General features: G+C 39.4%; 1 protein-coding gene across 1 annotated transcript; it reads left to right on the forward strand.

The window, feature by feature from the left end:
• The first annotated feature begins 8,328 nt into the window (after window positions 1-8,328).
• Window positions 8,329-9,338, forward strand: LOC127102186 (uncharacterized). The gene is made up of 2 exons (XM_051039588.1): window positions 8,329-8,927; window positions 9,044-9,338. The coding sequence occupies exons 1-2, from the start codon at window positions 8,329-8,331 to the stop codon at window positions 9,336-9,338; spliced, it is 894 nt and encodes a 297-aa protein (XP_050895545.1).
• The last annotated feature ends 2,226 nt before the right edge of the window (window positions 9,339-11,564 follow it).

Below are 11,564 nucleotides of genomic sequence, written 5' to 3' on the forward strand. Positions count from 1 at the left end.
TTTCATCCTCAGCGAAATCATCCGCCTAATGAACAACTCACTCTGGTATTCAGATACGGTCTAGCGTATGATCCATTCTGATCCCTTATCCCCAGCAGCGTATAACACACTCTGACTCCCCAGCGAAGTCGACAGCATAATGGATGACTCACTATACGGTCTATCGTATGACCCAGTATGACACCCCTGCCTTCGGATATCGTCTAATGTACGACGCACTCTGAAGCTCATCATCAAACTTCCTGGATGGCATCTTTAAGCCCATCTCCATCAAGACTAATTTACTAGTGCAAATTTTTGGGGCATTCTAGTGTTCAATAATCTTCCACCTCCAGACCACGAATGGCATACTTGCCATCCTAACTCTCTCGGTTCAAGAATATTGAACAGGGGCAGCTGTCATACCCCAAAATTTGCCCATCAATCCTGCAAAACATCTCTCGAAGCACTCCAACTTATTCTACAAGGCACTGACCTTAAAAGAACAAAGGCCCAGCTCACGAGTGGCCCAATCCAGAAAATGGCCCAAACTTGCCTGCTCGCTAGGCGAGCAATTACTTCGCCTAGCGAACCCTTCGTTATGCCACTCGCCTAGCGAAGCACCCAATCCAGAAAAAGGCCTAAACTAGCTTGCTCGCTAGGCGAGCAACTCCTTCGCCTAGCGAAGCTTGCGATGTATCAGAATTTTCGGGCTTCATTCTGAGCCCATTAGGTCATCACAATCACTATAAATACCGACACTTCAGTCACGAAAATGGACAGACGAAGACGGACGGAAACCCTGGCATAGAAACCCTGGAGACCAGCTTAAGGAATTCCGAGTGAAGAAACCCTAAAGGCCGCTCATCCGCTCCGAAGCTACCGCCGCCTAACTCCATCCGATACCAAGAGTGGTCAGTCCCTTCAACATCGCAGCTCAGTTGCAAACAGGTTTGCGCATCGCTACTGTTTTATGCTTTTAATCGGTAATCTCTATATACATAAAGCATCATGATTAAATTTTCTGATATGTAATTTGACTTCACATGCGAATTTAAGTATACTTGAATATCCTGATTGCTTGTCCATGCTATTCCTATAATTAAATGCCATGAAGTTCAGGGTTTCGGAGATCATGCTGCTGTCAAACTCAAAACCCGTGGCCGCTCGCTAGCACATCGCTAAGCGAGCCTGTAGCGAGCATTCGCTGAGCCTTCGCTAGGCGAAGCAGGAGCGAACGAGACAGTGGCTGTTTTGTTTCTTTTCTGTTCTACCTTATGTTTATCTAATCAAGATTTATTATAATTCTGCATTATTTGGCCTGATTTTATGACTGTTGTGTTTATTTTGTGGTGCAATTTTCAATTGTACTTTATCTCGATGTTCTAACCCGTGTGCTGAATTGTGTAAAGGCTTACATATTCCCGAGAAAACGACCGGCTAGGTATTCCACTTTATGGGTGGGATACCCTCATGGAGATGGGTTCTGAATTACTTAATTTTAATGTGGAGATTCATCCTAATTGCCTAATTAATTTTAATGTATTGATTTCATCGATTTTAATATGGACCTAATTACCTAATTGATTACGGCTATCTAATTAATTGTAAAACTTTGCCTTTAAATGATCTTGGACCTCTCTTTGTTACCCTACGATTACGGTATTATGGTCATGTCCCGCGAATATGGGGATACACTTAGCAAAGACCATTCGGTTAAATCATCATAGTCCCTCGAATGTTGCCTTTGTCCCTCGATAACCCTTCGGTGTAGCCTACGGTTAAATGATGATAGTCCCTTCGAATGCTAAGGTATCCTCACAATTGTTGCCTTCAATGACCAATCGATGACCCTACGATGACCCTTTTACATCCAAAGGATAAAACTACTTACTTCTCAATAGTAAGGACAGTTTTACCCTCATAAGGATAGGAAATGTCCGCAAAGACCTTGGATAGGTATAACTCTTAATTGCTTATTCACAACTTAAAATACTCTTCACACCTCACACCTTTCAAAACACCTTTTAGAAAATCACCACTTGGCATACATTCGTACTAGGATCATTGCCGAGTTATATTTTTCTAAATGACTTTCAAAACTAAGCGAGATAACCACTTTGTATACATTCATTCGAGAATCATTACAAAGTTAAATTCTCCTTTTCAAAACATTTCCTACACACTTCTCAAACACTTTTTCAAAACTAGAAAAAAAGACATAAATAATTAAGCAATTAAGAGCCCATGGATAACCATGGATACAAAGGGTGCTAACACCTTCCCTTTGTATAATGTACCTCCTGAACCTAAGAATCTAAATTAAGGTCTTTCCTGTTCTTTTCCACCTTTCCTTATGGGATAAAAGAAAAGTCGGTGGCGACTCTTGCTAACCGCGACATTTGCTTTCTAAAGCAAAACACACATAAAGTCAGTTCACCGTACGACACATGCATATCTTTATGTAAAAAACACATTCCATTTTTTCTCCTCATCAGTTCCACTCTGAATCCTTAACACCACTATAATACTCGAGCTATCGCTCATCAGAGGATGGCTGATCAAGAGCAAGAAAGTTCCAAAGTAAGAGCAGAACTCGATGACATCAAAGGAAATACGCGTCAAATGATAGAGATGCTCTAATATTTGACTGCAAAGTTTGAAACTCCTTAAGCAATTGTTATTTCGGAGATCTCAGGTCCTACCGTCGACCCCTTACCTGCAAGAACAGTACCATCCACGTGGACAATATTTGGTTTACCTCACGACTATATACCTCAAGTCAAGGGAACCCCGGGTGTTATACAATCAACTCAACACGTGTTATCTTTACCACTCTTCATCGAAGCACACCCAGTCATCCACATGGTTGCACCACCGACTGTCCATGCAAGGGCCCAACCATACTTCGAGGACCATCATCAGATATAACATACTGCCGAATCTTCAATTGGAGAAGATGATATTAGATATGAATAAATCAGGGGCGTGAAAGAGAGCAATCAGATCCTTGAAAAGAGAATGCGAGCTATGGAAGGAGAAAAAGCCTTTGAAGTCATTTCCAAAGAAATGTGCCTGGGTGTTCGGACTGTTAATCCTTGTGAAGTTCAAAATGTCATACTTTGGCAAGTACAATGGACACTCTTGTTCCAAAATCCATCTAATAATGTATTACCGTAAAATGGTTGCACATATGGAGAATAATAAATTAATGATCCATTACTTTCAAGACATCCTCGGTGAAGCTTCCTCCAAGTGGTACTTGAGTTTGGATCAGATCCGCATTCAAAGTTTCCAAGATGCGTCAGATGCCTTTGTCAACATTAAAAATATAATATGGATATGGCACCAGACAGAAGACAGGTGGAGAACATGTTCCAAAAAGACAATGAATATTTCAAGGAATACACTCAACGGTGGAGGGAAGTAGCGTCTCAAGTAGAACTACCTTTGGCTAAAAAAGAGGTAGCTGACCTATTCATCGATATGGTCCAGCCCGCTTTTTATGAGAAGATGGTGGGGAGTGTGTCACTAGGTTTTTCTAATCTGATTATAGTTGGTATCAGAATTGAACATGGCTTAAAGAATAATAATACCACAAATGCTACTGGAACCTCCAATACTATAAAGAAATCCCTTGGAGGATTCCAAAAGAAGAAGGAGGGAGAGACTAATGTTGTGTTTAATGTTAAAAGAAGAAACCATTCAGGAAGAAAAAACCAACAACCCGTTGTCATACCCTCAAATTTTCCCTACCCCATATCAGTTCCTTAAGCCTTAAAACCTAAGCATACATACCATACATCATCTCATATGCATGATGGTCACAAAACTTCACAAACTCAAGGCATGGGATTCATCTACAAGGCCCCATGATCATCTGGTCATGTTGAGGTGTGCCTCAACCACCTTAATCCTAATCTCATCCTCAAGCATCCCAAAAAGCATGGAGGATCGTTCAATAAATCTCACTCACTCCCCAAGTCCAATTTGGGTGGTGAGTCCACTTGGAAGAAGCTCAAGATTCATCTGGTCACCCAACGACCAAACCCTAGCCCTAAACATACCTTTTACTTGCACAAGTCATGATTCACAATGAATCTTAACCATGCCATTAAAGACCCCTAAAATCTAAAGTTTTCTCATGCTTCATGACCTTTAACATCTCAATTGGACCCCTAAAACCCAAACCCTAATTCATCTGACCATGGTTCTTGATAAAACTTATGGCTCAAGAAACCCTAACTTGGGGGCTTCTTGACCACTAAGCTTGATCATTTTAGCCATTAAATCATCGTACCATTCATTAAACATCATCTCATGTCCATTATAATCCAACAAACTATTTAAATATCCATTCAATCCATGTTGTAAGTAGTTGGTTCATACATGATTTTTCAACTTTCATTGACTTGATCCACCCACCAATTTGACCTAAAACCATTCGACAAAGGCCTAAAATTTATTTACCATCCTGATATGATCATTTTAGGTTAAAACATCCATCATTGTGGCTTGAAAATCAAGAAAACATAAAAACGCTAAAACTAGGTCATGTTGGTTGGTCACATTTTGGCATGAATGACCTATGGGAAGTTTCAAAGACCATAATTTCTTCATTTTTCAATATTTTTAAGTTCCAATTTGATCCAAATGTCCTAAATAACTTCCTCTCCAACTCTGTTTCAAGTTCCAATACCTAATTCATTGAGGAAGGGGTTCAATTTTGCTATTGGCCAAGCTGGTCTGACATGCCTACCATGCCCTAAAATCAAGTCAAGACCTCTACTTTGGCATGTTGCCATTTCCAAACCATATTCCCTTTTAACCTGGTTCTTTTTGCATTCAATCAAGTTCATGGAAAGGAAAAATGTCCTAAAATTGAAGCAAAATGCACGAGTCAATTTCATTTGGCATTGGTTCAAACATGGCTGACCTTCCTGATCAGCATACTAGACCAATTCAAGCAGAATTTGCAAATGGATGCACCAAATGTTCAAACCCTTTCAATTTGATTCTAGTGGTCCTCAAACATGTCACATATGATAATTTGGTGTGGTAGGAAGTCAACTTGCAAGCCAAAACATGCCAAAACTCAGAAACTGACCCCATGTGCAAATGTTAACTTTTCCAAAAACATAAATCATATTTCTTAGTTTCAAAGAGTTTCAATTCAAAATAACTATCCTGAAACCTTCACTAACCTTCACTCAAGCTATTCCAATCCCTAACACACCCTTCCAAAGCCTCATCTGAGCTAAGCCCAATCGTCGGAATCCTTCCCTGAGTTACTTCTGACTAGGTAGAAATACTTATGTCATTCACTCAAACAAGTTACCCACTTGCTCGAAATTTATCCCTGATCATTAACCCCAATATTTTGGCTTCGAATGCTCCATTTCCATCATTTAATTTTTGTTTTAGGTCAACTGTGTTCTTCAGTTTTGTGACCCAAACTCCTCACTCATAACCAATCAATGGCTCTTGAGTGGGGATAACATTTTGTTTAGGATCATACATTTCGTCTTGATCCTTAGATCTGGTTAAAAACTCATGATTTGGAGTTTTGATTTCTGATGGATCATGGTTGAATACGCCAGTGGTGGTTGCCTCGTGCATTTTTTTTAAATTCAAATGAAATGTGTGTCACACTATGCTTATATGAAGCGTGCACGAATCCCTTTTACTTTTTTATTTTATTATTTATTCACTTAGCACACATTACTGACACAACTGGGCCATTGACCCAGCGGGAGAGGGGGTTGATTCCCCCATGACCTCAAGGTCAGGGGTTCAACCCCTAGTGTGCGCAACTTTGTTATTTAGTTTTATTTTATTTTCATTTTATTTATTTTTACCCTATTTTATTTCCATCTTTGAACTTGTAATACCCCGTATTTCCTTAAATACTCAAATTCCTATTATGTGAGATCAATTGAGTTCCTATGTGCTCTAAAAGTTATCAATTGGGATAAATAGAGTAAATAGTGAGTTTAGGTTGACTTAATTAATATTAATTGGGACATTTTGGTAACACTAATAATGGGTCAATAGCTCTGGTGGAACAAATGTTACAAGTTTAGTGTCACTTGAGATATTTGTTGCTACTAGTAAACACTTCGTTACCACACATTTCCCATGGCCACTTGCTGATGAACTTTGACTCACTCACCACCACATGTTATTATCATATACCACCTACCATAAGCCACTTCATTTCTCAATGTATTAGAAAGGTTAGTGGAGAAAAGAAGAAGCTCAAGAGAACAAGAGAAAACAAGCTAGTGAAGAAGAAGAAGAAGAAAAGCTTGGAACCAACACCATCATCTTCATCCTCATCTCATCTTCAACAACTTTTCCTCTTCCATTTCTTGAGGTGGGTTCTAGTTAGAAACCCTAGGATTTCTTGAGATTAGGGTTGTAGAATCATAGATGAATCATGAAAGTCCATGCTATATTATGAATATCTCTCTTGCTTTTGTTGATTTCCATGAACATGTGCTTTGATGTGTTCTCATGATTGTTGTGATTACATGATTACATGATTTGTTGTGGTTGTGGGTAAGTGATTGGTTGTGGTTATGAACTTGAAATCCTTGATATATATGTGTATATGAGCATGTAGTATGATGGGTTTGTGGGAAGAAGGAGTGATTGTTTTGTTGGAAATGGATTAATAGAGGAAATGGTGTTCTGTGAATTGAAAATATGGAAATGTGTGAGGACCAATCGATTGGTCCCTGCAACCAATCGATTGCACAACCCTTTTGTTTTGCAGAAAATGGAATTTTAGCAGGACCAATCGATTGGCAGTGTATTATAATCGATTGCGCAAACTTTCTGTTTTGGAACAGTGGAAAATTTTAGTGAGTCAATCGATTGACACTGAGGATCAATCAATTGATCCTTTGCAAACTTTAAAAAATAGAAATGTAAGAGGAACCAATCGATTGGAATTCCCTAACCAATCGATTGACTTATGTTAAAAACTTCAAAATCCATTTCTTAAGTGTTTCTAAGTGCATTCTTCCAACCAATAATCATTTGTGATGCTATTCTTGTGTTGAATACATGCTAATGGTGAGAATTACATGATGAATCTAGTAAGTTAACCTAGGATTGGTATTAGGCCATAAGATAGGTTTATAACTTAGATAACATGACAAGACGGTATTCATTCGTACGATGCTTATCTGGAGGTCGTGGATGAATGGTTGTTGTGATTGAGGATAAGACGCATTGTATGGAACATGCCATGTTATTGTTTGTGTATTGTGGTAAATGAAGTCACCTGTGATTGATGGATCTTGTTATGGTTATGGAACCAATGGTTTGTGGAACCAATGGTTTGTGGAACCGATCATGTATTCAGAATGTGTGTTTTTCTGTGATGATACACATCTCTTTTTGGTATGCTTAGATGAGTAAGCATTGGGATGTGAGACCGACGATTCGTACCTCAATTGGGTTTGAGTCCCAACCACGACGGACATGGGGGAAAGGTGGACACCTAAGTAGTTTACATTCCCAAACGGTGAAAGAGACCTTAAGTGGGTTAGAATCCCATACGGGTGACGGTCGCTTGAACTGGGGATTAAGCCTCATAGAGGACCCGTTATCCATATAGAGAGTCGAATCATACGAGCATGCATGAATTGGGTTTGGCTTAGATGTAAGTACGTTCGAGAATTGATGTTTCGTGATCTGAATAATGATTGTGGTTGAGTTGTGAGAACTCGGGTGCATGTTGCCATACATTGCGAGTTAGTTTCCCCATCGCTTAAGTCTTCATTCCCTTGTTGACTTGAGTTGAATATTGATTAGAAACCCTCTAGAGCCGAGTGGACCCATAAGATAGGGAACCCACTGAGATTATTATCTCACCCCATGTTGTTGATTATTTTTCAGGTGGTTCTGAGCAGGCGAAGGGTAAGGACAAGATAGAGTGATGTCTTGCTTGCCTGATGGATGGATTGCTATTCCGCTGTGTAGATATTTTTGGGATCATTGTTTAATGATCTGGCTCCTATTAGTTTTATTTTGGGCATTTTTGTGTACATTTGGTGCCATGTTATGTTTCTTTTGGGTATATATGTATATGTACACTATGCTGCTAGGCGCTTATGTATTTCACTACCAGTTTTACACTATGTATAATATGTATTCTAGACATATATTATATGTGGGTGTTACAGTTGGTATCAGAGCAGGTCGTATCCTCGACCTAGCCATGAAATATTATAAGTATTTCTTTCTGCCTCATATGTGGGTTATCATCACTTTCCTTGATACTATATTCATAGTATTGAGTCTGATCACCTTTATCCTATTTGTATGACATTCAGGATCATGGCTGACAGACGCATAGGTCATGGTAGACCCAGAACCCATAATTCAGACTCTAAACCGCCAAATGGTAGTAAAGGTTTTCAATGGCCTCAGTTTGTGCAACAGATGCAACAACAACAGAACCAATTCATGCAACAGATGATGCAACAGTGGAATGGTAGTTTACATCCTCAAGGGGTTCCACAAGAAGCTACATATGGTAGTTTTCGAGAATTCTTCCGCATGAATCCTCCTGAATTCCATGGTGGGTTGAATCTTGTGAAGGCTCGGGAGTGGATAACCAGCATGGAAAGGATTTTTCAGATAGTGCATTATAGTGAAGAGAATAAGGTTGTGTTTGCTTCTCACATGATGAAGGGTCCAACTATGAGATGGTGGGAGAGTGCTTCGACTCTTATGACCAATCAAGGAGTACCTAGGGATTGCGATCATTTTAAGACTATTTTTATGGATAAGTATTTTCCTAGTTCTTTGAGGACTCAGAAAGAGTTTGAGTTTCAACAGCTTAGGCAGGGTACTATGACAGTAGCTACTTATGCTAAGAAGTTCGAAGATATGGTTGCTTATTCTAGACAAGCCGCGTACGCAATGGATGAGAGGTGGAAGATTGATCAGTTTTTTTTGGTCTAAGGGGTGAAATTTTTCATAGTGTTTCTCAAAGGGAATTCACTTCTTATGCTGAATTGTTAAGGCAATGTTATGTGGATGAGAACAGTTTGAAGAAAGTTCAAGAAGAAAGGGACCAATATAGGAGTGGACAGAGAGACCAAGGGAGGCCAGGTAGCCAGTTTAGGCCTAGATCTCAGGCTTTCAAAGGAAAACAGGTGCAACATGCAAGACCTAACCATCCACCTCAATGTCAAGTGTGTAAGAAGTCTCATTTTGGAAATATGTTGGAAGTGGAGTTAGGTGTATTACTTGTCAGAGGGAGGGACACATGTCTAGGGAATGTTCTCAGAATAAGAATCAGATGCAGGGGAGGAGCACTGGCCGGATGCAAGGAAGGCTAAGAGCAACAATGCCTTAATTGCTGGTACGTGTCTCGTAAATAATCATCCTTGTTTTGTATTGTTTGATTGTGGGGAGAGACACTCTTTTGTATCAATTCAGTGCATGAAGCGTCTGGGCTTGCAAGCAATTCCCTTGTCTCCTCATATGGTGGTTACTACCGCCATGGATGATGTGGTTGGGACACCGTTGATTTGTGAAAATTGTTCGGTCTCGGTGAATGGTAGAATTTTCCAGATTGATCTTATTTGTTTACCACTTAAGAAGGTTGATATGGTCTTGGGGATGGATTGGCTTTCCGCCAATTCAGTGTTTATTGGATGTGAAGAGAAGTTGATTATCATTCCATCTAGTGAAGCTACTCCAAAGGATGTATTAACTAGTATCTTGGAAGGTACGGTTGGTATGGTTAACTTCTTATTTGAGAATGAAAAGTTAGTTCTCTTGGTTCTTACCAAGGAATCTAGCGACAATCTGAGTGTTACACAAATACCTGTCGTTTGTGAATTTCCAGAAGTTTTCCCTGAGGATGTTACCCCTCTTCCTCCTGAAAGGGAAGTGGAATTCTCTATTGATCTAATACCTGGGACGACTCCAATCTCTATTTCTCCGTATCGCATGGCGCCACTCGAGTTGAGAGAGTTGATGAATCAATTGGAAGAGTTGTTAACTAAGCATTTCATCCGACCCAGTGTATCACCATGGGAAGCTCCAGTGTTATTAGCAAAGAAGAAGGACGGTAGTATGAGGTTGTGTATTGACTATCGCCAGTTGAATAAAGTTACCATTAAGAACAAGTATCCTCGGCCAAGGATAGACGATTTGTTAGATCATTTGAAAGGAGCCTGTGTGTTCTTGAAGATTGATTTGCGATCGGGCTATCATCAAATAAGAGTTAAGAGTTCGGATGTACCAAAGACCGCATTTAGGACCTGATATGGCCATTATGAGTTCCTTCTAATGTCGTTTAGTGTGACGAATGCCCCTGTTGTTTTCATGGACTATATGAATCAGATATTCCAACCTTACTTGGACCAGTTCGTGGTGATCTTTATTGATGACATTCTTATTTATTCTCGTACTCCCTGTAGCGGTGTATTCATCGCTATATGATCTATCGATTAAACCATAAGCAAGGTATACAATGAATTTTCGAGTCGCCACCGCACTTTTATTTATCCAAAGGACTGGCTAAAAAGCGAACAAAAGCCTAAGAAGTTTTACACGTAGAAAACTAATAAAAAGATCAGAGAGTCTGAGTAAGGGGTAAATTACGCAATGGGAAGGTGTTAGGCACCCACTACGTCCTAGGTACTCCTAGGGAGCCCTTTTCACACTTGTTATATAAAGTTGTTATTTGTTATGACATAAGTATTGTGCAAACATGATTGGGATGATGAGAAAAGAATATACAATTTTATTATTGGGTTTGAACGGATGAACCCGTTGCCTACGTACCTTCCATCAAAGGTAAGGATCAAAACGCCGTAGTTCGGCTAAAAACTTCCAAAAGTTAGTGGATTCAATTTTAAACACAAGCCCTAAGGTCTTACGTTATCCACGGGAGAAAACTCAACCTTATACAAACAACAGGTCCACCATGTGAGAACAGCTTCAACTTGCTAGTGAGGGGTTAACCCTATAATAAGCAAGGAAGACTTACAATTCAATCAACTAAGGACAAATAGGTGAGATTGACATCAACCAACTAAGATAAATCAAACCTATAGCTCATGTATGAAAACTTAGCAAGAATGGACAAAGCCACAAAACAATTGAATGGGTGAAGTTAATTGATTATGATTATGAAAGTGGAGTCAAAGTATGATTAAGATTAATTCAAAAGAAGTATTATGAAACGGAGTTTGAAAAAAGTCAAGGACTTGGATCCAGGTTTTTAATTTGAAAACATGAAGATGTTTGCACAATATCTATCTCAAATTTGGAAGTAAAGTGTGAAAAGGTTTAGGACACAATGGGGATGAATGGATGAAGATGAATTGTAAAACTTCTCAGAAAGTTCACCTCTTGAGATCATATAGAAGATGATTCAAGTGTGTCCTTTGGAATGGGCAATAAGCAATAATAAAGTAAGCAAACAAATGATACCGGATGCCACTCAATGGTCTTACTCCAATCTCACAAACAAAAAGCGGATACCGGATACCAATAAATGGATTTACACCAGTCTCCTAAAACAGAAATGGATATCAGAGGCCACTCAATGG

Source organism: Lathyrus oleraceus, chromosome 7, assembly GCF_024323335.1.
Source record: "Lathyrus oleraceus cultivar Zhongwan6 chromosome 7, CAAS_Psat_ZW6_1.0, whole genome shotgun sequence".
Lineage (NCBI taxonomy): Eukaryota > Viridiplantae > Streptophyta > Magnoliopsida > Fabales > Fabaceae > Lathyrus > Lathyrus oleraceus.